This window comes from Schistocerca piceifrons, chromosome 1, assembly GCF_021461385.2.
Source record: "Schistocerca piceifrons isolate TAMUIC-IGC-003096 chromosome 1, iqSchPice1.1, whole genome shotgun sequence".
NCBI lineage: Eukaryota > Metazoa > Arthropoda > Insecta > Orthoptera > Acrididae > Schistocerca > Schistocerca piceifrons.
This window is the reverse complement of record NC_060138.1, coordinates 836,539,357-836,565,599: the sequence shown is the minus strand read 5'-3', so window position 1 is coordinate 836,565,599 and position 26,243 is coordinate 836,539,357. Positions and strand designations below refer to the sequence as shown.

The 26,243-nt window shown below is 44.4% G+C and overlaps 1 protein-coding gene across 6 annotated transcripts in view; it reads left to right on the top strand.

The window, feature by feature from the left end:
* LOC124714763 (leupaxin) overlaps positions 1-26,243 on the top strand; it is a 496,191-nt gene that overhangs the window by 270,320 nt on the left and 199,628 nt on the right. The window contains exon 1 of one of the 6 annotated variants that reach the window (XM_047243048.1): positions 20,043-20,149. The exons of the other annotated variants lie outside the window; for them this stretch is intronic. Coding sequence (XP_047099004.1) covers positions 20,056-20,149 — 94 coding nt within the window. The 5' untranslated portion in view covers positions 20,043-20,055. Of the gene's footprint in view, positions 1-20,042; positions 20,150-26,243 lie in introns of those variants that run through there. 6 annotated transcript variants of the gene reach the window in all.

The window sequence follows — 26,243 nt, the reverse complement described above, 5'->3', positions numbered from 1 at the left end:
CATAGATGTTAAGTCCCATAGTGCTCAGAGCCATTTGAACCATTTGTTAAGTCTCATAGTGCTTAGAGCCATTTGAACTTATTTTTGAACAATGCGCCATGTCATCGGGTCACGGTTGTTCGCGATTGGCCTTAAGAACATTCTGGACAATTCGAGCGAATGATTTGGCCGCACTGATCGCCCGTAATGGGACGCAATCGAGAGGTCAGTTCGTGGAGAAAATCCTGCACCGGGAAATTTGTGGTAAGTTCTGTGGGACCAAACTGCTGAGGTCATCGGTCCCTATGCTTACGCACTACTTAATCTAACTTAAACTAACTTACGCTGAGGACAACACACACACCCATGCCCGAGGGAGCACTCGAACAACCGACGAGGAGAGCCACGCGAACCGTGTCCAAAGCGTCCTAGACCGTGCGGCTACCCCGGGCGGCTCCTGCACCGGCAACACTTTCGCAATTATGGACGACAATAGAGAGAGCGTGACTTAATATTTCTGCATGGGACTTCCAGCGGCTTGTGGAGTCCATGGCACGTCGAGTTGACGACATTGGGAGGTTTCCCATGCCTTTTGCCACTCGGTGTATGTTCTTATATCCTTACATTTGATCTGTACCCATTCGTGCTTAGTCGTTCTGAACTTCTTGTTAGTCTTATTTTTTAAACGTTTCTATTCAATTTCGCCAGCTTCATGTGCTGTATTTTTATATGTTCTTCTCTTAACAGTGAAATTCTGTATCTCCACACCGAGCGAGGTGGCGCAGTGGTTAGCACACTGGACTCGCATTCGGGAGGACGACGGTTCAATCCCGCGTCCGGCCATCCTGATTTAGGTTTTCCGTGATTTCCCTAAATCGCTCCAGGCAAATGCCGGGATGGTTCCTTTCAGAGGGCACGGCCGACTTCCTTCCCCACCCCTCCCTAATCCGATGAGACCGATGACCTCGCTGTCTGGTCTCCTTCCCCAAACAACCCAACCCTCTGTATCTCCTATGGTATCGAAGTATTTCTACTGGGCCTTGCCTTTTTACCTATTTCATCCTGTGTTGCCTTCACTATTTCATCTTTCAGAGCTACTCATTCGTCTTCTACTATATTCCTTTCTCCCCGTTTCCGACAACCGTTGCCTGCTACTCCCTCCGAAACACTCAACAACCTCTTGTCCTTTCATATTATCCAGCTCCCATCTCCTTAATTTCCTACGTTTGTGCTGTGTCTTTAGCTTTATCCTTCAGTTACAGTACCGTGACCCTGGTTCCGAAATCTTTGTCTTGCCGTTATATAATCAACTTGAAACCTCTCAGTGTTCCATACTTCTTCTATGTACGCAACATTCTTTCATGGTTCAGGTAAAAATTTTCGGCCTCGATACATCAGTTCTTAGAATCTAGTTTTTTGCGCTACGTCTACGAAAAGTACAAATTTTCAGCCTCGATATATCAATTCTTAGAATGTAGTTTTTTGCCCTATGTCTACGAAAGAAGCGTTCTTCATTAGTAAGCTGGAAAATATTTTGAGGTACTCAAACGTTGCAGTGAGTATTCATGTATTGCAGCAGAAATGTTCGCAGAGAACTCATGACAGACATAATGTCAGTTCTCGCTGTGTTGTGTCCAGCAGTCCATAGTCTTAGCTATGAAACGATGTTCGAATACCCATCATGACGTCGCAGCAGGAGTTTTTTTCCTGAGAAAAGGGGAAAGTTTCTCAGTTGCATTGACGCAATGCGCTTTCCAGCTCGGCATTGTGGGAAGAGGAAAATAATTCCAAGCACAACAAAACACTTTGTGGTGGATGAAGTGAGCCCTGAACTAGACACCGCTCACTCCCCCTCCCCCTCTCCCAAATCCTATCCAACTCTACATCCTCCACCGATGCGAAATCGAGACAGTGTGGAGTGAAAGGGAGAAGCAATACCGGGTAATCCCCGACGCTCTGCTCTTCGGCATGCCCGTCCGCTGCACATGTCCAAAGGGTACGTCCGAAGGATGCTGCAGTTGCGTCGGCACTTCCATCCGTATTAAATGCAGCTTCTGCAGTAGTGGTGACATCAAGATTTGAACGGCTGGGATAGTTGTATATCAGATCTCTAGTCCGTCATTATCGGCCTTTTTCGATACAGTGTGTCCTTTACGTAAAATTTTGCGATGAGAAGCTGTCTAAAGATAATACGAGTCATCATAATGACAGGTATAATTTTATAATTGCTATTAATCGACGGTATCGAACAGCAGTAGGTGATCAGCTGCATCAGTTACTCAAGCAAGTACGTTTTCAAGAGGAATGTTTTCTCTTTTTTTTTTTTTTTTTTAAGAAAAAGAAGACTGTTTTTCTACAACGGTTCCTTCGGTAACTCTTCATTCTGGGAATGACGTCTACATCTGCATCTGTATTCCGCAAGCCACCTTACGGTGTGTGTACCACTGTCACTCGTCCCCCTCCCTCCCCCCCCCGTCCCCTTTCCTGTTCCAATCTCGAAGCTGCACGTGCAGAATTTTAATAATGAACCACTAGCAGCAGTGCTGTATCGTCTGTAGCTGCTGATTGATTAATTTACGTTACAAATTTTGTTTATTTCAAAACATCGGAAGCTTTTTCTAGGATATCAAAGGCCGTCTCGTCATTTATTGTAGAAACTGTGTCATTAGTTAAAGGAATAGATTTCATCGTGAGTGTTTGGTTTCTGACATTTCGCTATTGGCAGTGAGGCTTTATAGAAAATAAGGAGGGATTTGACTGCGCTGACAGTTGTTTTATCCGAAAAACTTGGCTACACTGTTGCGTATCTGAAACTTTTAATACAAATCTTGGAAAAATAAAATTGGGTTGCTCTCTTTGTTAGGATGTATTTTTCTAAGGTGATGATTTAATGTGGAAGGCTTTATATCTTGATTTGAAGATGATGTTTTTACAAATAACGCACAAGAGTAATACACCCTTTCTAGTCGCGAGGTTGAACCCGCATTTCAAGTGTGCAATGGGATACTGGTGGCGACTTCTTTTCTCAGCCACTTCGAGAAAATATTCGCCCATAACGCACTGGCTGTGCCGCTTGACGAGACGTTATTGAATGTAGACCAGTGATCTCTATGCTACCTGGATGTTGAACTTCAGCCATTCTATCGTGTCAGGCATAGATGCTCATATTTCGTTTCTTGCCAAACTACAACATGGCTGCTAGGAAATGTCACCAGAACACGAAAAGAAAATACCTTTGAATTTCTCTCCCTCATAAGCATATTACTTCATATGTTGACATAAAGTTCAAAACAAGAAATCCGTCTGCAATTCTTTGTCACATGCAGACCGATGGAAATTTGTTTGCCAATCTACAATATGGCGGACGATGCAAAAGCCCATGTATTTGCAGACACGCTGCAGTTCTATATTCAGAGACCACACTTCTACATCCAGGTTGTATAGAGGTCACTGATGTAGACACAGTAAACCACACAGTACGCTCAGCATCAGCAGTTTGGATACTGACGCTTCGATACTGCTAAATGGGTGGTTTGGTGAGTTTCCTTGCCAGAGCTATTGCGTCACTCCGAGTGGGAAATTAAATTCACGTACGTATCTGTCAGTAACTAAGATAACAATATCAAAGCAAACGTAGAACACTCGGCTCTGGAGTTCCTCTTTACCCCCATTTCCTACCCTCCCCTCCGCCCCCACACTGCAGTGTCCTATTCCTTACAACGGCCTTCTCCTGCCCCATTTTTTTCCTTCGCCACCTCGAGCAGTGAAACCACGCCCCAGAGCGCTATAACATCCAGGGCTAGAACCACTTGTATAGACTATCGTTCAACAGTAAACGGACGTCATGGAGAAAGTAATTAAGCCCAAAGACGCAGATTTCCGGTTGGCGCAAGTGACACAGTTGCAGACTCTAGGCTGACGGGAATCAGAGATGACAGTGCATAGTCATCAAGGTAAGAAAGATAGGAAATGAAGTTTTCAGAATGAACAAGGAAAGGAATGTGTGAAAAAAGTAACTAGAAGCAGGGGCAGGATGATAGCTTATGTGTTAAGACATCAGGAAATAATTTCCGTAGCACTAGAAGGAAAACATTGTATGGGAAGGCAGAGATTAGAATGTGTACGACATGTAATTGAGGGTATTGAGTATAAATGCTGCTCTGACATGAAGAGATTTGTGTGAACAGGAGATCGTGGAGGGCTACTTCAAACCATTCAGAAGACTGATGAGAAAAGAAGAAGAAAGTGTCCCTAACGTATCATACGGAGTGTTAGAAGTTGCTTTGGGATCCTGGTCTCATTTTTGCTCACACAGTTATCGATAGATACACTACGTGGCCATTCTGTAACGTTTCCGATTCACGAGGCCCTTAGGTGACGTCTGCACTGTGTGTACAACGAGAGAATAACGAGGAATGCGAGCAGCGTGTTTCCAGGGTGGATTACGTCTTGCAGCGGGAATGTGACCCGGCATTCACGATCCCTGCACTCGTCTGTTTGCGACTTCCTTTTCATGGGGACAATTAAAGCAGGAAGTCTGCGCGATATGACCCCAAGCACTGCGAGAGCTGCTGGAATCCACACGAGCTCCAGTACAGCGCATTCCATTGAAGATGCTGCGCAGTGTTACGAATGGTTGCTGTCCTGCAGCGAGCGGAGATATGTCTGCATCTGTGCTCATTGTGTGACATTATTTTGAGAACATAATCGGTGTAGTATGCGCACTCATTTGCCCTTCATATCGTGAATGTCCTTAGTTAATAAATATTGGTTATTTTATTTGACGCTGCGTAACTTACCTCAGTTTCTATCGTCTTCTTCTTCTTCTTCTTCTCTCTCTCTCTCTCTCTCTCTCTCTCTCTCTCTCTCTCTCTCTCTCTGACGCTGATTCGTCTCCAGGCAGCGTGGAAATCACTCCGACGTGGAGCTAATCATCATGCGTTCGATGTGTCAGGCGTTGAACTCGAACCTCCTTTCTGCTGAGTGATCGGAGATATCATTCAGTACCATCCGGTGTTTCTTTGTGAACAGATGTCAATTATTTCGCCAGCTTTGTGCTGTCATAGCCACTGGGGTGACGAAGTAACGAGAATCATGCTCGTAGAAAAGATGTGTGAGAGGTGATTACAGCTTACGCAACTGAAATATTCAGCTTTGTGTCGTATTACGAGAGCCACAAGGGGGTACATGTTTTAAGGAATATAGAAACTTTCGAAACAATTTACAGTTAATATTACGACAGTGTTAACTATTATTGAAGTTCATCATTTCATTAGGTATTGTTGTGGTTTGTGTATAATATGAAGGATGTAGAAGTAGAATACAGATCTGGTATGTTATGGAATCTCTTGTATTATACTAACTGCAACTTACTTTTCGCGAAACATAAACGCAACGCTAACGAAGATCAGAATCGGTCATTAGGCTAATGGTCACTCCCACCAGAGCCTCTTGAAGCGTAAGCGGCCTTGCAGTGACGCCCCACTACAAGCGGACACGAGTTGACACGGTGAGTCAGGGGGTACGCTCACCTCGCGATGAGTTTTCTCAACAGGAATTTCCAACAGTCAGTCCCTACTGGGAACTCCTGCGCCTGACAGTGCAGTCCCAGTTCCCTCGCTTACGTAATCACTAGTCGTGTCGGTGGCGCGTATTCTGTTCATCGGACTTCAATAAAATAAAATCGCTGGAAAGGACGGAAGACACTTGCAGCGAGATGTCTATTTGTGACTGCTTTAGCTAATCCTGCGGTCGTGGACCGGAATTCCTGCATGTGACGTTGCAGCTGTTCAACAGATTTTTCTCTGCCTGCAGTTTTCCCTGTCTCTGAACTATCCTGTTTCTGTAAAGAATCTCTTCTTTTTTTATTTATTTCTTTATTTTTTATTGTTAGTCGTTTATGTGTTTCCAGTATATTTGCCAATAGTGTCGAACGCATGACAGTGAGCATGAATTGTATTTCACTTAACCTGTGTCAGAAGTCATAAACAAGCCATCCTAGTATGGTGCACTCTACTTCTTCATCAGCGTCACATACGTAACATCTGTGCACTGCCATTTAGTGAGATGGAAACCAGATCGAAACTGTAAGTTAGACGTGCGTTTTCTAACCGCTAGGTCAGTTGGTAACAAAGAAGGTATTCCGTGGCTGTAACAAGATCTTGTTACTTATGGCTCTGTGCACTATGGGGCTTAACATCTGTGGTCATCAGTCCCCTAGAACTTAGAACTACTTAAACCTAACTAACCTAAGCACATCACACACATCCATGCCCGAGGCAGGATTCGAACCTGCGACCGTAGCGGTCACGCGGTTCGAGACTGAAATTCCTAGAACCGCAAGGCCACACCGGCCGGCTGTTACTTATCGTGTGATCTGTTGGTTTGTTGCGACTGATGAATATGGAATTGAAAGGAACAGAATACGGCGCTGAGCTTGACGACACCTCTTGGATTTGGGTGACCATACAAGGCGTGTAAGCCATTTCTCATTAAGACACAAATATAATCCAGAGGGCATATCTTATTAACAGCTGTATGGCGGACACCTTTTGGCGATGAAAGTGTTTTCCATCGTAGAGGTTCGAACCAGCGGCCTCCAGGTTCAGCAGTACCCTGTTCAAAGATTTAGCAACCTCGTTCAAAAGCTAAAGATTTTTGATTGTTTTCTTTTTCCCTATACATGAGACACTTCCAAGATATGTAAAAGTCCATATTTATCGTACCGACTACTATATCAGTGACGTGATGTACACAATAAGCGCTTACACTGAGCAGTTAAATGAGGATGATGCTACTTTGTTTTTACTGCATTTGTAATGACTTCAAAGACTGAAAGTTGTTGCACAAGTATGTTCAGTTATATGGTATCGTTCGGAGATCATGAATACTGTGCTAACAATTACCTTGAATAGTCTGTCTTATGCATTGGTCTGCAACAGCATCAAGTGTCTTGAATGAAGTCCTATTCCGTCGCGAGGCTGTTTTTATTTGAGTAAAAAAAATATTTCATTGGGGATTAGTTAAAATCGTTCCGTACTCCCTTGGGTATTATCAAGCACGATCATACAAAAATATTGTTAAGTGATTCCATTTGTCCGCATGTCGTTATACACACAGCATTGTGGAAAGATCAGCTCGTAAAGGCGTCCTATATTGTCTCTGACTGGCGTAGTATCACACAGTCACAAATCTGAGGGTCTATATCTGCAAAGAATAATGTCCGTCCCATATGCGGGTTTAGTCACCGTGCCAACCCGCAAAGCATGTTAAAGTTGGCTGACATAATCTCCTGAAATCAAAACAATACTCTTCTGTGCTTTGACCTCGTAGACGTTCGTGGTATTTAAAGGTGTTGACCATACACCGTGTATGTTTATTTCAAGACATACCAGAATTGGCGAATGCTGGCTGCGTTACTAGCTGTATTCAATCACACATTGTCACGCGAACATGTATCACTTTACAAGAAGCCTTCCCTTTACGGTGATATAGTTGTTCACTGAAATGAAATGAAGTCCCATGCTTCTTTACAGAGCGTAGGGGAACGATGCGGGAGACCCGCACCGCCTTACTAGGCAAGGTCCTAATGGAGGTGGTTTGCCGTTCCGACCGTAATGGGAATGAATGATGATGATGAAGACGACACAACAACACCCAGTCATCTCGAGACCGGAAAAATTCCTGACCCCGCCGGGGATCGAACCCGGGACCCCGTGCTCGGGAAGCGAGAACGCTACCGCGAGACCACGAGGGGCGGACATAGTTGTTCATTACCGGATGAATTTTTGTAATGCACGGTATTCCCACACGATTATTGTGTTATTTCGTTACCTGCGCTGATTGGTCAAGCAATTTGGTTTTATCCACATTAGTAAATTCAACGTAATGAAAGAGGGCTAAATTACGTGATTCATGTCTCGTGACGTTACCGTGCTAAATAGCTACAAAGTAGAGATCTGGTAAAAAAGTAACACAAATAATAATGATAGTAAAACATCCAGCATCCTACATAACCCTTTCACACTATATATTTTTTTCTTTTGTTTCCTTTTATGCAAATACTTACTCCCAAAGTCATGCAACATATAATACTAATACATTATCCTCTTTCTGAGCTCAATATTTCACTCGTGATAGAGGGATGCTGACTCAGTTTTTCAAGGTAGCAAATGTCAAGGCACAAAATGGAACAGACGTCAGCTGATAGTTTGTGTAGTGTTGTGAAACAAAGTGTATGGAGTGCATGTAGTGACTGGAAATGAGATGAATGAACAATGTAGCATTAACCTTTTATCATCACTAAATAATTTATTTGTAAAGGGATATTGCGAACTAGGCCGAATCAGGTAGCGCTGTTTTAAACAGAATGGCTTTGTGACCGGGACGGTGGACGCTCCAGTCTTCATCCAGTCATCCTAATTTAAGTTTTCCGTGGTTTCCCTAAATTATTTCAGGCAAATGCCGTGGTGGTTCCTACTAGAAGGCCACAGCCGACTACCCGTCTCATCCTTGTCATTCTAAACCTGTAAGACTGTAAATTTTTATATATTTAAATTTCTTTATTTTCGTTCTAAATGGTAACATCAAGACTTGTCCAGTATCCTTATAATAGCTGTCTAGTGGTAAATAAAACTATTACAGCTACCGCCACCGCGCCGCCACCACCACCACCACCACCACCACCACCACATGCTAGTAGCCATCACCTTGCACAGTCTGTTAAGTAAGAGCGTGGTCGGCGTTACACACAGATGGTAAAAGTAATCGCCTTAGTTCTTTCACAGCCTTTGTCCTTCATCCAGTGTCCATAAAGCAATAGTTTACTTTGATTTCTTGTCTGAGATACACAAGAAGAGACACCATTTCTATGGGGAAATCAAAGTCATTTGTACAGAAGTGGGTAACATGGTATAAATTTGTTAAAAAAGTGGATGATTGTGGAGAATGTGGCTCAATCGGTTACGTGACTCCAAAAGTGGAAAAAATGATTATTTACCTTTTTCCGGGGCGTCAGGCGCAAGCACAATTCATTTTGAAAGAGCTGTCAACGACAATTCGACTCATTTGGAGGTCTCTTCCACGTGAATACATGGAGAGCTTGGTTTGGGCGCTGCCAATCAATTATTGATGCTGCGGCTGACGGGAGGTATTATTAATTGTAATTGCGTTTTTCTTTTGTTCTGATACGGTGTGTGTATAGGTTTTAGTTTCCCGTCAAATAAATTTTTCTACCCATTAAGCCGGTCACGATCTTACATAACAGATCGTAAATTAAAACGGTTTTCCTAATTTCCTGCTTCTTTTAGCCGTACGTTGCTATAATTTGCGATTATCAACGGTAGGAAAGCCTCTTCCGTCTGCAGAACATAATCCGAAGTTGGGCTGTCTGATGCTACAGACGACTCCTTGCTGTATACGAACCTGCTGAACCGACGTCAGTGGCCTTGTGCGTGACGTAATTACCAAGATGCGGCACAATTAAGCAATGCGCTTTGTACGAGTCGTTAGAGACGACCACGGGACCTCGAAGTTGCGCTGGTTGACTGAAGCAATGCGAAGTTTATTTCGAAAGTTGCATCCATGCCAGCGAAGATTAAATGGATCTTCTCGCCTTCTGAGTGGTAGATAAATGATAAAATATAGCGCGTTTCTGGAATTAAGCTTTTTAATTAATTCGAGGCTGGTCTCTAAGAAGAGCCGTGCATTAGCAATAAAAGTACAAAATTATGATTGTTGTCTATCAATGCTAGTCAGTGAAAACCTCGTAACAGCCATTTTGCTAGATTTTGCAAGAAAAGCATATACGATTTCATAAAAAATATATAAAGTGATACTAATAATGTTGCTGCATGTACAGTGATTGAAGCGATTTCATAAATTCACTGTAGCTCCATTCATTGACATATGGTCACGACACACCACAAATACGTAGAAAAACTCATATAAAGTTTTGTTCGGCTGAAGTCGCACTTAAGGTTTCTGCCGCCAGAGCGCTCGAGAGCGCAGTGAGACAAAATGGCGACAGGAGCCGAGAAAGCGTATGTCGTGCTTGAAATGCACTCACATCAGTCAGTCATAACAGTGCAACGACACTTCAGGACGAAGTTCAACAAAGATCCACCAACTGCTAACTCCATTCGGCGATGCCTCTGTAAGGGGAAATCAACGGGTCGGCCTGCAGTGAGCGAAGAAACGGTTGAACGCGTGCGGGCAAGTTTCACGCGTAGCCCGCGGAAGTCGACGAATAAAGCAAGCAGGGAGCTAAACGTACCACAGCCGACGGTTTGGAAAATCTTACGGAAAAGGCTAAAGCAGAAGCCTTACCGTTTACAATTGTTACAAGTCCTGACACCCGATGACAGAGTCAAACGCTTTGAATTTTCGGCGCGGTTGTAACAGCTCATGGAAGAGGATGCGTTCAGTGCGAAACTTGTTTTCAGTGATGAAGCAACATTTTTTCTTAATGGTGAAGTGAACAGACACATTGTGCGAATCTGGGCGGTAGAGAATCCTCACGCATTCGTGCAGCAAATTCGCAATTCACCAAAAGTTAACATGTTTTGTGCAATCTCACAGTTTAAAGTTTACGGCATCTTTTTCTTCTGTGAAAAAAACGTTACAGGACACGTGTATCTGGACATGCTGGAAAATTGGCTCATACCACAGCTGGAGACCGACAGCGCCGACTTCATCTTTCAACAGGATGGTGCTCCACCCCACTTCCATCATGATGTTCGGCATTTCTTAAACAGGAGATGGGAAAACCGATGTCTCGGTCGTGGTGGAGATCATGATCAGCAATTCATGTCATGGCCTCCACGCTCTCCCGACTTAACCCCATGCGATTTCTTTCTGTGGGGTTATGTGAAAGATTCAGTGTATAAACCTCCTCTACCAAGAAACGTGCCAGAACTGCGAGCTCGCATCAGCGATGCTTTCGAACTCATTATTGGGGACATGCTGCGCCGAGTGTGGGAGGAACTTGATTATCAGCTTGATGTCTGCCGAATCACTAAAGGGGCACATATCGAACATTTGTGAATGCCTAAAAAAACTTTTTGAGTTTTTGTATGTGTGTGAAAAGCATTGTGGAAATATCTCAAATAATAAAGTTATTGTAGAGCTGTGAAATCGCTTCAATCATTTGTAATAACCCTGTATAACTATATAGTAGAAGCCTAGTTATTTACAGATTAGAGAAATCCAAGCACTTTCAAATCTCTTCTTGGTAATAGAGTTAGAGGTATTCATTGCCTAGCTCGATATATTACCGTCTCAGCTGTTGTTACTGTTATGTATGCTGAGTGTTTGGGCGGTGTGTTCTTAGGCACCAGCTATCAAAAGGAGATAGCAACAGAAAACACATTTTTCCTTGTTACGTGAAACAGGCGCTAGTGTACATAAAGTTATAATTTTTAATTCAGTATCCTAACAGCCAACTTGCTGGTGACAGTCACCTAAATTGAGGCAGCAGTTAAGAGATCGTACTTGCTGTGAGCGTTGTTGTGGGTCAGCTAATCGACTACATCAGTATGACCATTGTTAGATTGTTCAGTCGCATAGGGTTTTAACAAGAAATTATGACATACCACGTAGTAAACGATTTCCATGTTGTTATAGTTTGCGTTGTACTGTTGCATTAATTCTCTGCAAGGTTCTTGAGCTTGAAGTTAAATTTCGCTGTTCCGTATGAATTGTATGAAATTTAATTATTATGAAATTACTTGTATTCGCGCTCCAGTGTCATCACCAGTTCCAATACCCAACCTAGTGCATAACTTTCTTACGTACAACAAGCAACTAAAAAATGGTTCAAATGGGTCTGAGCACTATGGGACTCAACTGCTGAGGTCATTAGTCCCCTAGAACTTAGAACTAGTTAAACCTAACTAACCTAAGGACATCACAAACATCCATGTCCGAGGCAGGATTCGAACCTGCGACCGTGGCGGTCTTGCGGTTCCAGATTGAAGCGCCTAGAACCGCTCGGCCACACCGACCGGCTCTGGTTGTTGGTCTTTCAGCGAACAATCATGAAGGAAGTTAGCATCTCTTCCGCTTTGGGAAAGAGCATTCGTCTTGTATTTCGGGGAGGGTAAGCTTTCGTCGTTTGCACGATTTGCGTGAATGATGAAGTGGTATGAAGAGAATGTAATATTTCTGATAGCAGAATATAGATGTTATAGGTACTTGTAAAATGCACAACTTAAATGCCGAACAAAAAGAAATACGATTGGCGAAAAACATCCGAAGCACTCAGTGGTTCACCTTCAGACACGACAAAGGCGATAAATTCAAAAAAATGGTTCAAATGGCTCTGAGCACTATGGGACTCAACTGCTGAGGTCATTAGTCCCCTAGAACTTAGAACTAGTTAAACCTAACTAACCTAAGGACATCACAAACATCCATGCCCGAGGCAGGATTCTAACCTGCGACGTAGCGGTCTTGCGGTTACAGACTGCAGCGCCTTTAACCGCACGGCCACTTCGGCCGGCGATAAATTCATTAGATGCATCTATCAAGCGGGAACGAAGTGAATAAGCACAAGCTTTGCATTTATTTCTGTTAAAACGTAACAGCGCTTTAAATTTACTTGAATGTAAGAAGTACGAATATGTGTCTATTATGCTGATCAAAATTAAAAATATGTGAAAGACATGACCAACTGCGTTGCTGATATTCGTTGTATCTCTAAATACATGGCTCATGTATCACTGCTATTTTAGAGGTTTTTGATATAATAGCCGAATAAATAATAAAAATCTGCCCTCTGACAAACTTTATAGCAGATATTATCAAGAACATATGTGACAGGTTGTATGCTTATCATATTTCACTAATCATACTGTATTGTCATTATCCTCCGTACATGTGCTTCAATAAAATCATAGAAATTCTTTCCTTATCACTACAGACATCAGGAACTATCTGGGATACAGCAGCTATTCAAGTGCTTCCCGGGTTCGATTCCCGGCGGGGTCAGGGATTATCTCTGCCTCGTGATGACTGGGTGTTGTGTGATGTCCTTAGGTTAGTTAGGTTTAAGTAGTTCTAAGTTCTAGGGGACTGATTACCATAGCTGTTAAGTCCCATAGTGCTCAGAGGCATTTGAACCATTTTTTTTATTCAAGTGCGAAACGTTTTTAACGTAAATGTCTCCAGCGGGTATTAACCATAGAGTAAATGCTAGTCTTTCTTCCTTTTATATTGCTCGTCGGTTACAGATGTACTGGTTTTACAAAATGGTTCAACTGGCTCTGAGCACTATGGGACTTCTGAGGTCATCAGTCCCCTAGAACTTAGAACTACTTAAACCTAGCTAACCTAAGGACATCAAACAGATCCATGCCCCAGGCAGGATTCGAACCTGCGACTTTAGCGGTCGCGCGGTTCCAGACTGTAGCGCCTAGAAGCGCTCGGCCACCCCGGCCAGCACTGATTTTACATTTCCCCGCTCAATTTTTATGAGAAACCAACGAAGGGCGTCAACTAAGGTATGTGCAGACTTAGGAAATGATGTTAATAAATGCTGGAGCTGCAGTTCATTGTCAGGTACACTATCTCGAACTTCTTCACACTGGCGTCCACATGCAGACAGTTGTCGTAGATTCGGCGAAAAAACAGTAGTTTGTAGACCTGCGACAAGTATGAGGAGGCTTTGCCATAGAGACGAATACAAAACAGTGTTGCGTGACTCGGTGAGGTAGACACACGAAGCAGCCGCGCCAACCACCTTGCAACTGTAAGAGATCTATTTACATGACTACATTCTTCTTTTCCTGCATCATTTTGTCTGTTTTCTCAAAATCAACGCACTCTTCATGCGAACCAATCATATCTGAACGTCACAGTTTTGCATCATGGCTGTTACTAGTGTTGTATCGAGTGAAACGTTTATGGTGATTATAAGCACAAAAAACACAGTAACGCAGCGTTCTTAGGATTGATTAAACGACGAAGGGAGAGTTCTCTGTCCTGGAAAAACACGCTGCTACGGAATCTTCAAACGCTCGCCGCGAACAGCGCCCGGACAAGACAAGGGGTGGTTGGTATTCGGGGAATTCAGGCACTTAGCGTAAGCTTGTCTCAACAGATAAAGCACTCTGTGATACGGCGTCCTTGTTTACTTTCGTTGTTTGTAAACTGATGTGGAGCACCGCGCGGCGGAGGAAGGATGAGAGGAGGAGACGTGACTGTTTTTTCCGTACTTCCCTTTGGTTCGCGTAGATGACTAGAAGGAGAGGACAGGGCTGTACGTACGGTACTAGGCAAAATTTCTTCAGCTGGTTCATTATACAGTATCACTTCCCGAAACATTAAAGCCATTGTTTTGTGTGCGTGTGTGTGTGTGTGTGTGTGTGTGTGTGTGTGTGTGTGTGGACGAGGCGGGGGCTTTTGTGCGTTGGTGAGACGTTGCGTGTTGAGCAGTTATAGCACTTAATAATGCAATAATATGATCTGTCTCCCTTAATAGCGTATCATAATTACTTCTTGTTAATCTACAGAGGGGTCCAAAAAAACGTGTCCACTGTTTAAAAGTCCATAACTTGCAAACAAATTGACGAAGTTGTCTCATTTTTGGTGAAAGTGTAGCTTGAAGTCCAACTTAAAGATATCACTGTAGGTGTTCGAAATGGTCACCATTAACATCCACACGCAAACGATGCCGCCGAACTGCAGCACGAACTACTGACTGCAACGTGTTCAGTTGGATATGTTTGCACATGAATGTACGGGGTATTCTCAAAGTTCATCCAATGTGCATGGCTTTTGAGGATAAACGACGTTCTTTAGTGTTTACCACAGGTAAAAGTCCAGAGGAGTTAGGTCTGGGGAACGCTTCACGCTTCTCACGCTTCTCACCATCTTGATGTTCTCTTTCTTGACTCGTATCAGTATTTTTAAGCGACGACAATCTAAAAGCCATGCTAGCATTTGTTCGCGTTCCATTTCGGGTGGGACTGGGCTGACAAGGGGATCGTACGAACTTCCCCTCGCCGATTTGATTCATATTGACAGTGTGTGTTGGACAGGACTAGGACTTCAACATGTGTAAACAAGAAATTTTGAGTTTTCTCAAAATTTGTTTGAAAGTTTGAAAATTGTGGGGCGTGCTTGAGCTGTTTGCTTTGTAGCGCCGCTAATGTTCACAGAGTCAGCAGCTGAGCGAGTAACCACTTAGTTTCATAAGCGGGAGGTCTCTGGATCGAATCTTGCTGCTGGTTTTCTTTTCTTTTTTCATGTAATTCCAGCAACAGGTCTATTATGACCGTGCAAAGTTTACTGAAGAACCAAAGAAACTGGTACACCTACCTAATATCGTGTAGGGCCACCTCGAGCTCGCAGAAGTGGCGCGACATGACGTGGCATGGACTCAACTAATGTCTGAAGTAGTGCTGGAGAGAACTGATACCTTGAATCCTGGAGGGCTGGCCATAGATCCCGAAGAGTACGAGAGGGGGAGGGGGGGGAGGAGATCTCTTCCGAACAGCACGTTGCAAGGCATCCCAGATATGCTCAGTAATGTTCATTCATATCTGGGGAGTTTGGTGGCCAGCGGAAGTATGTAAACTGAGAGGATTGTTCGTGGAGCCACACTGTAGCTATTCTGGACATGTGGGGCGTCGCATTGTCCTGTTGGAATTGCCCAAGTCCGTCGGAATGCACAATGGACATGAATGGATCGAGGTGATCAGTCAGGACGCTTACGTACGTTTCACCTGTTAGTGTCGTACCTAGAAGTATCAGGGGCCCATATCACTACAGCTACACACGCCCCACACCATTACAGACCCTACACCAGCTTGAACAGTCCCCTGCTGATATGCAGGGTCCGTGGATTCATCAGGTTGTCTCCACACCCGTACACGTTCACCCGCTCCATACGATTTGAAACGAGATTTGTCCGATCAGGCAACATGTTTCCAGTCATCAACAGTCCAATGTCGTATTGACGGGCCCAGACGATGCGTGAAGCTTTGTGTTGTGCTCCGAAAGCCCATACCGATGACGTTTCGTTGAATGGTTCGCACGCTGACGATTGTTGATGGCCCGAAATTAAAATCTTGAGCAATTTGCGGAAGAGCTGCACTTCAGTCACGTTGAACGGTGCTCTTCAGTCGTCATTGGCCCTGTTCTTGCAGGATCCTTTTTCCAGCCGCAGCGATGTTGGAGATTTGATGTTCTACCGGATTCCTGTTATTCACGCTACACTCGCGAAATGGTCGTACGGGAAAATCCGCACTTCCTCGCTACCTCGGAGATGAAGTGTCCCATCGCTCGTGCGCCGACTATAACACAACCTTCAAACTTCGTTAAATGTTGATAACCTGCCATTGTAGCAGCAGTAACCGATCTAACAACTGCGCAGGTACTTGGTGTCTTATAAAGGTGTTACTGACTGCAGCGCAGTATTCTGCCTATTTATATATTTCTGTAAATGAATACGGATGCCTATACCAGTTTCTTTGCGCTTCAGTGTATAAATATTTAGTATTTCATTTACTACTTTCCTAATCTTTAACATCAAAAAAGGAGAATTTGGAAATGAAGATAGGATACACGAGAACTTTCAATAAAATGAGTGTAGTGATTTTGTTTATATTATTGCATCGACATTTGCGACAAGTATAACATGTAACCTACGCAGCACTGCACGGATCGGAATGATACTGACTATAGAAACATGGAAAAGAATAGTTATCACGATATACAGCTGATGTAGTGAATTTTTGCATAGCCGTAGAATTTTTGAATGCATCTATTGCAGAACAGACTTGCTTTACAATCATAAACGGTTCTCAGTCGCCACACGTTATCAAAGCATAGCGCCGAATATTGGTGCGAGACCTCGCGCTTGTGAAATTAAGCGCTTACTCGCTCTGCTGCTGACTCTGTGGACACTAGCGGCCCTACAAAGTTTACAGCGTAAGTTAATAATTGGCAACCAATGCTGTACAATCGCAATAAAGTCATGAGATGTTCAATTGACTCTTTTATTAGAACAAGTTACGCGTTTCGGGATTACACCCATCTTCAGACACAAACTTCAACTACTTCCTAACCAACTAGGCGTACAGCCTTGACAACGCAAAGAAAGTGTCCAGTGACTTATGACTGTAACTGCAACACAATCAGTTTTGAAGCAGAGCTTGTGTCGCAGTTATAGTCGTATGTTATTGGACACTTTCTTTGCATTGTCAAGGCCGTACGCCTAGTTGGTTAGGAAGGAGTTTTTGTGTTGTCCCGAAACGCGTAACATGTTGTAATAAAAGAGTCAACTGAACATCTCACGACTTTATTGCGATTGTACAGCATTGGTTGCCAATTATTAACATAAAAATGATATCAGCCTCAGACGGGAGCTGACCTAGTTGATAATGTCGGAAGTTCCATGCGGCTTTTCGCGGATGATGCTGTAGTATACAGAGAAGTTGCAGCATTAGAAAATTGCAGCGAAATGCAGGAAGATCTGCAGCGGATAGGCACTTGGTGCAGGGAGTGGCAACTGACCCTTAACATAGACAAATGTAATGTATTCCGAATACATAGAAAGAAGGATCCTTTATTCTATGATTGTATGATAGCGGAAGAAACACTGGTAGCAGTTACCTCTTTAAAATATCGGGGAGTATGCGTGCGGAACGATTTGAAGTGGAATGATCATATAAAATTAATTGATGTTAAGGCGGGTGGCAGGTTGAGATTCATTGGGAGAGTCATTAGAAAATGTAGTCCATCAACAAAGGAGTTGGCTTACAAAACACTCGTTCGTCCTATACTTGAGTATTGCTCATCAGTGCCGGCCGCGGTGGTCTAGCGGTTCTGGCGCTGCAGTCCGGAACCGCGGGACTGCTACGGTCGCAGGTTCGAATCCTGCCTCGGGCATGGGTGTGTGTGATGTCCTTAGGTTAGTTAGGTTTAAGTAGTTCTAAGTTCTAGGGGACTTATGACCTAATATGTTGAGTCCCATAGTCCTCAGAGCCATTTTTTTTTTTTTTTTTTTTGCTCATCAGTGTGGGATCCGTACCAGGTCGGGTTGACAGAGGAGATAGAGAAGATCCAAAGAAGAGCGGCGCGTTTCGTCACAGGTTATTTGGTAAGCGTGATAGCGTTATGGAGATGTTTAGCAAACTCAAATGGCAGACTCTGCAAGAGAGGCGCTCTGCATCGGGGTGTAGCTTGCTCGCCAGGTTTTGAGAGGATGCGTTTCTGGATGAGGTATCGAATATACTACTTCCCTCTACTTATACCTCCCGAGGAGAACACGAATGTAAAATTAGAGAAATTAGAGCGCGCACGGAGGCTTTTCGGCAGTCGTTCTTCCCGCGAACCATACGCGACTCGAACAGGAAAGGGAGGTAATGACAGTGAAACGTAAAGTGTCCTCCGCCAGACACCGTTGGGTGGCTTGCGGAGTGTAAATGTAGATGTAGATCATACAGCGTAAGGACGCCTATAAGTTTCTGACTCGATTTTGCGTCTCCGTGTTTAAACATGTTGAAGTCCTAGTCGTGCCCTAGACGAACACCGACTCAAAGGAAGGCCTCGGCGCTTGTTGGTGACGTCACGTCAGCTAGGCACAGCGAACGCCAGGTCTGTTGCAGGCAGAAACGCCTGGGCGTGCTTATCACAAGAAATCTCTTATTTTTGGACAAAATGTGTGGTATTGTTTTGGATTCTGCAGTTTTATTTAGATGAATGATTTTCTTACTATCGTAAAGCTACAAATGAAGTTCATAGTTGTGTATTACTGAATCCTGTCGAAAGAAACGTAGATCAATATGAGAAAAGGCTTTGCCCCATTGCAAGCTTCGGAAATTTTACATTCAACTAACTGTATTTACTTGATACGTTTTGTTATCGAAACTTACCCCAACTCCCTTACATTGAACTTGTTTCTTTTATATTTATTTATTTATTTTCGTTTGACATCGTCACTGGAAATGTGAACTAATTTACATGTGTAAATGTCCAACTGTTGCCAGTCATTAGATTACAGTCGTTTTCAACGACAGGAATTCTAAACAGGAGACAAAATAGCTTCATACATCGAAAATACTGCAGAGCTTAAACTTTTTCAAAGATGCACATTAGAGAAGATAAATATTCCCCTCTTGCAACCGAAAGGAGAAACTTTATAAGATAAAAAAAATTATTCGATAAAACATGTATCTCTCTTTTACCTTTTCTTCTGTCCCCCACCGCCTCCCCCAACGTGTACAATCGCAAGGTTTCATTAACATTCAGTGCTCCTCACCCCATAGTCAATCAGGATACCTAAAGAAGAGCACCAATAAGTTCACAGGTTCTTGTAAAAGCAACCCTGTACAAACGTAACTTCCTCAGATTTACAAATAAGATAAAGAACCACCAATTCTGTTGCTGCTGGACCATAAAGTTGTTTTTGTATGTCAATCCTTAAAACAGGTGGAAATTTAAGTTCAGGAGTACACTATTTGTTAAGAAGTGTAATGAATGGCACAATTAATTGATTGCAGAAATCTCTCTGTGTGTTGGTCAACCACCGCCAACAGTTTCACATTTCCCTGTGTCAGGGAGGGAGACACCACCATTATGAGTATGCCTGCAACAGACCTGGCGTTCGCCGTGCCTAGCTGACGTGACGTCACGAACAAGCGCCGAGGCCTTCCTTTGAGTCGGTGTTGCCTACACACGCAGTAAGAATGAAATCGGCGAAGGGAAGTTGATAGTGTCCCCCTGTGAGACTGGGAGCGAAGAGCATGAAGGAAGCTACCGTTTCGTGCAGAACAGTAACCGGCTAAATCTGAGAGCACTGCGAGGGTATGCCGTGTACACGGCTGCCGGACAAGTGTGGTGCGCGCCTGTAAGAACGGCGTCCGCGTCGCGTCGCATTCCGTGGGACGCGGAAGCGCGACGCCGTTATCTGCTGCGGCTGAGCGCGGCGCGGCGCGGCTGGGTCCGGTCGTCCTCCTCCCCAGCGCAGCCCGTGGAGGCGCGGCGTCCCCGGCGCTGCCCCGCTGCCCCGCCGCGTCGCGCTGCCCGCCGAGCCGCCGCCAGCCGCCAGTCCGCCGCCGCCCGCCGCCAGCCATGGAGGTGCAGCCGCACCACGACCAGCTCGACACGTGCGACTCCTTCGACTCGGAGGTGCACCTCGTCTCCGTCGACGACATGCTCAGCATCGGTGTGTTTCTCCAGTGTTCTCTCTCTCTCTCTCTCTCTCTCTCTCTCTCTCTCTGGCCCGTGTGCTCTCGCTTCTGTGCGTTTAGATAGTCACTGCAGGCACCGTTGCCTCCGAACTGTGGGTCAGCTGAAAAGTGTGTCTCTCTCCTGGCCCCCAGCAAATGTAACACCACTTCCGATTACTAATAGGCAGCGTTTCCGAAAATGACTCATTCGGTTTGACAAGCGTAACTACGAGAGTAATCCCGAAGTAAGGTCACCTACTTTTTTATAAGTACATAGACCTATTTATTTCTAGCCGGCCGGGATGGCCGACCGGTTCTAGGCACTACACTCTGGAACCGCGCGACCACTACGTCGCAGGTTCGAATCCTGCCTCGGGTATGCATGTGTGTGATGTCCTTAGGTTAGTTAGGTTTAAGTAGTTCTAAGTTCTAGGGGACTGATGACCTCAGAAGTTAAGTGCCATAGTGCTGAGAGCTATTTTGTTTATTTCTACAATGGTTTACATCAATTCACAGCTTGAACATTTTTCGACATGAAACTTCCTGGCAGATTAAAACTGTGTGCCGGACTGAGACTCGAACTCGGGACCTTTGCCTTTCGCGGGCAAGTGCTCTACCAACTGAGCTACCCAAGCACGACTCACACCCCGTCCTCACAGCTTTACTTCTACCAGTACCTCGTCTCCTACCTTCCAAACTTTACAGAAGCTCTTCTGCGAACCTTGCAGAACTAGCACTCCTGAAAGAAAGGATATTGCGGAGACATAGCTTAGCCACAGCCTGCGGGATGTTTCCAGAATGAGATTTTCACTCTGCAGCTGAGCACTTGCCCGCGAAAGGCAAAGGTCCCTAGTTCGACTCTCGATCCGGGTCACAGTTTTAATCTGCCAGGAAGTTTCATGACTCATCCGATTTGACAAGCCTAACTACGAGGGTAATCCCGAAAGTAAGGTCTGCTATTTTTTTTTATAAGTGCGTAGACTTGTTTATTTCTACAATGGTTTACATCACTTTACAGCTTGAACATTTTTCGACATAATCACCATTTCTGTCGATGCATTTTTGTAGACGCTGTGGCAGTTTCTGTATGCCCATGTCATACCAGCTCGCCGCCATGCTGTTCAGAAAGTTTTGAACCTCTTCTTTCACCTCGCCCCAGCGTCTATAAAAAAAAAAAAAAAAAAAAAGGCAGACCTTACTTTTGGGATTACCCTCTAAATCTTGCATGCATTAAGACAGAAATTCACGATGTGCGGAAAGAAAAACTTTCGCTACATCTACACGTCACCTTATGACGTGCGACAGAGGGCACTTTTTGTACCGCTGTCACTTCCCGCTTTCTGGTTTTCCAGTCCCAAATCGCTCGCGGGAAGAACGATTGTTGATAAACCTCCGTGTGAGCTCGTATCTGTCTGACTTCATCCTCGCGGTTCTCTCGTGAGATGTAGTCAGGAGGAAGCAAAGTATTGGTTGTCTCTTCTAGGAACGGACGCCCTCGGAACTTCAACAGTGAGCCACGCTGTGATGCAGAACGCCTCTCTTGCAACGCCTGCCACTGAAGTTGGCAGACCATCTCGGTGACGCTTTCGCTTTTAGCAGGTGAACCTGTAACGAAAGGCGCTCCTCTTCTTTGGAAGTACTGCGTGTGACCTGTACGGGAATATACCGGGTGATCAAAAAGTCAGTATAAATTTGAAAACTTAATAAACTACGGAATAATGTACATAGAGAGGTAAAAATTCACACACATCCTTGGAATGACAAGGGGTTTTATTAGAAAAAAAAAAAGTTCACAAAATGTCCGACAGATACGCGTCGTTTGGTGATGATCGTGTGCTCAGCCGCCGCTTTCGTCATGCTTGGCCTCCCACGTCCCCAGTCCTCAATCCGTGCGATTATTGGCTTTGGGGTTACCTGAAGTCGCAAGTGTATCGTGATCGACCGACATCTCTAGGGATGCTGAAAGACAACATCCGACGCCAATGCCTCACCATAACTCCGGACATGCTTTTCAGTGCTGTTCACAACATTATTCCTCGACTACAGGTATTGTTGAGGAATGATGGTGGACATATTGAGAATTTCCTGTAAAGAACATCATCTTTGCTTTGTCTTACTTTGTTATGCTAATTATTGCTATTATGATCAGATGAAGCGCCATCTGTCGGACATTTTTTGAACTTTTGTATTTTAGTTTGGTTCTAATAAAACCCCATATCATTCCAAGCATGTGTGTCAATTTGTACCTCTCTATCTACATTATTCCATGATTTATTCAGTTTTCAAATTTATACTGACTTTTTGATCACCCGGTACATAATGGATGTACGAATACAGGTCGTAGACGCATGGCTGACGACATATGTAAGATTGGGACTGGCGGTGAGTCGTGCACGGATAGCCAAATGGTAAAGTGACCGCTTGCGATAAGCGGGAAATCCGGGTTCGAGTCCCAGTCCGGCACAAATTTTAAGTGTCGTCATTCCATTCTACAGCTGATAGTTGCCCTTATTCGCATTTGCGAATACATTTAATGTAGTCATTGGCCGAACGAGCGTTTTATAGGCTACCTCTTTTGTGAGTGGACTATATTTCCTGAGAATTCTCTCAATTCCGGCCGCTGTGGCCGAGCGGTTCTAGCCGCTTCAGTCGGGAACCGCGTTGCCCCTACGGTCTCAGGTTCGAATCCTGCCTCGGGCAGGGATGTGTGTGATGTCCTTAGGTTTGTTAGGTTTATGTAGTTCTAAGTCTAGGGGACAGATGACCTCAGATGTTAAGTCCCAAAGTCATTTGGAGCATTCTCTCAATGAACCATGCTCTCTCATCTGTCTTACTTTCGATTACCTTTGTGTGGTCGTTCCACTTCAGACAGCTCTGTGCACATATTCAAAAATGGCTCCAAGCACTATGGGACTTAACATCTGAGGTCATCAGTCCCTTAGAATTAGAACTACTTAAACCTAACTAACCTACGGACATCACACACATACATGCCCGAGGCAGGATTCGAACCTGCGACCGGAGCAGCAGCTCGGTTACGGACTGAAGCGCCTAGAACCGCTCGGCCACAGCAGCCGGCTGTGCACATATTTCTAGATATTTTATGCATCTGACTGCTTCCAGTTGCCGTTCTACAATCCCTTAATCATACGGTGATGGCTGTTTCTGCCTGTTTATGGATGCTTTACATTTGTTTTTGTTGAGGATTAACTGGCGCTATCTGCACCAAGCGTCGATCCTCCATAGACCCTCCTTTCTTTCGCTACAATTTTGTAGCGTTGTGACTTCTCTGTACACAACAGGGTATCACCCACGAAACCCTCATGCAAATTCCGAAGTTATCGAGTAGCTCATGTACCTATACACAGTGAAAAACAAGCGTATCATTCTGTATGAGCCCGAATTTCTTTAATTTCACTGTCGCGCACATTACATGAGATGGTTCAAATGGCTCTGAGCACTATGGGACTTAACTTCTGAGGTCATCAGTCCCCTAGAACTTAGAACTACTTAAACCTAACTAACCTAAGGACATCACACACATCCATGCCCGAGGCAGGATTCGAACCTGCGACAGTAGCGGTCGCGCGGTTCCCGATTGAAGCGCCTAGAACCGCTCGGCCACTCCGGCCGGCATGACGTGAGATACACGAGGGCGTTCTGAAATATAATGCCTTCTAATATTTTATGTGAAAAATCTTAAAGATATTTAAATAAAACAAACGTTATTAACATTCTACATATTTATTCTTAAAGTCTACAAATTTTGTTTCTCAACATAGTAATCCTGGCGATGAACACATTTCTGCCAACGAGAGACCAGTTTGTTGATACTGTCACGGTAGAATGTTTCACTTTGTTGACGGAGGCACAACCTCGCATCTGCTTGCACCGCTTCAGAACTATCCAGTGAAGTCGGCAAAGGTGTTCTTTAAGCTTTGGAAACACATGAAAATCGGATAGGGACCGTGAGGAGGATGATCTATGACAGTAAACTCAAAGTGTCGGATTGTTGGAGATGTGGCAGCGCTCGTGCGTGGTCTGGCGTTGTCGTGCTGAAGGAGAGGGTGCTCCACGTGAGGACGGACTCTTCGAATTCGAAACTCGATTACAGCTCGCAATTTCTCACGCTCTGACGTAGTTACTTTATATACTGCTATGCCACACTCTCCAATTCGGAGCCCTCTAGCGGCAAAGAGCTTCAAAGCAGCAGACATGGAGAGTAAATCTAAAATGTTAATAACGTTTCTTTTATTTAAAAGGCTTTAACCGTTTTCACATAAATTCATAGGCATTTCTTTTCAGCACACCTTTGTATGTTGGCGAAAGTTGTACGTTTTTCTAGTCGCATTGCATAGTGGGCACTCTGCTGTGAAATTTGTGGCTAAGGCCGCCGTGGAGCATAAAGGCTGCGCTCCCTAGCAGTTTGCTGATCATCTCTATGACACTCACACGCTGACTAAACAGACCCTGACAAATCGTACCGCTCTTCCCTGAATCCTTTATGCCGCTGCTATTAATACAACTTCGCAATTCCGCAGACACGTTGGGCGAGGCTGTCGCAGTTGTTGAATACTGCTGCAGTTATAAACCGACGTATAATGTGTGCGGTTCGACGTGGGTTAGAAATTCTTGTTATAACATTTTGAGCGCATTGGTATCAAATTTTGATGTATATCAACTTTCGTGACGAAGGGCGGCAGTGGTAGCCACTTGCCCTGATCAAGCAGTAGAGAACACAGTGTCGGCCCGGGAATCCAGTAAATTACCCTCAGTATGTTTAGAGTTTCGTAGTTATTTTGTGAGATTAATAACTCCCAGAATACAGTAAGAAAAGCTATTAATCTCCATACTATAACACAGTTAAGGTGCCGCTGTATACATTTCGGTTTATTTGTTGGGAATTGTTGCTGTCGTGTATCATTTCCGTTCCATTATGGGCTTGCTAAGCAACGGCCTTGCCGCAGTGGATGCACCGTTTCCCGTCAGATCACCGAAGCTAAACGCTGCCGGGCGTGGCTAGTACTTGGATGGGTGACCGTCCGGCCCGCCATGCGCTGTTGCCATTTTTTCGGGGTGCACTCAGCCCCGTGATGCCAATTGAGGAGCTACTTCACCGAATAGTAGCGGATCTGGTCAAAGAAAACCATCATAACGACCGGGAGAGCGGTGTGCTGACCACACGCCCCTCCTATCTGCATCTCAGGATGACACGGCGGTCGGATGGTCCCGATGGGTCACTTGTGGCCTGAAGACGGAGTGCTATTGCTATGGGCTTGCTACAGCTTTACCACAAATTTTTCCCTTAACTTCGTATAAAACGGTCACAGGTCCGCAAATATGACTCCTCACTGCAAGTTGCAGAGAGGTAGAATTTTGGAAAGAATAGGTGTAGTTTTACAAGAAGTTTTCGGTTAGCTTGCAAATGGGACTGAACATTTCATATTACTCTGAACATAAGTTAATATGTCGCCATTTTTTGTTGCTGGTTAAACGCCCTTATAGGGAAGGCTCGTTAGAAACTCTGAACTGATTCATTTGAACAGCGGCAAAGTAAAAAAAAACTGCTTGGAGCTGCTGTTAGAGACTTCCTGATGAGTCTTACAACCTTTTAAATTAGCGTCGTAAAGCCAACCTTGTACTTTTAGCATGTTCATTGGTGAGAATTTACAGGAGCGAAAGCTGTCCTTAGGAGCCTTTGAAACAAAAAAGACATCCCCTGATGTGGACCAGGACATCTGTGGGTCGCAATCAGTGTCATTGACACTTCGCTTTCTGCAGATGTGTACAACCAGCAGAATCTTAAAGTAAAAGCATTTCGGTCTCGGTTGGTACACATCTATTCACCAGCGTCACATATTGGTAAAGAACAGAGAACGGCGACGCCGCGGTAGAGGCGATGATTTGGAAACATAGCTATTTTTGAAAGATGCGGTTGAAATGAGAACTAAACTGTTACGTTCTCGCACACTTCATGTGTGCCTCGGACGGTTCGCTTTAGAGTTTATTTCCGCGTAATCTTCCTCGCGATCGCCGACGTAAACGAGCGTTCCGTCTGTTGACGGACAGCTCTGATGCACGTTCCGTTCT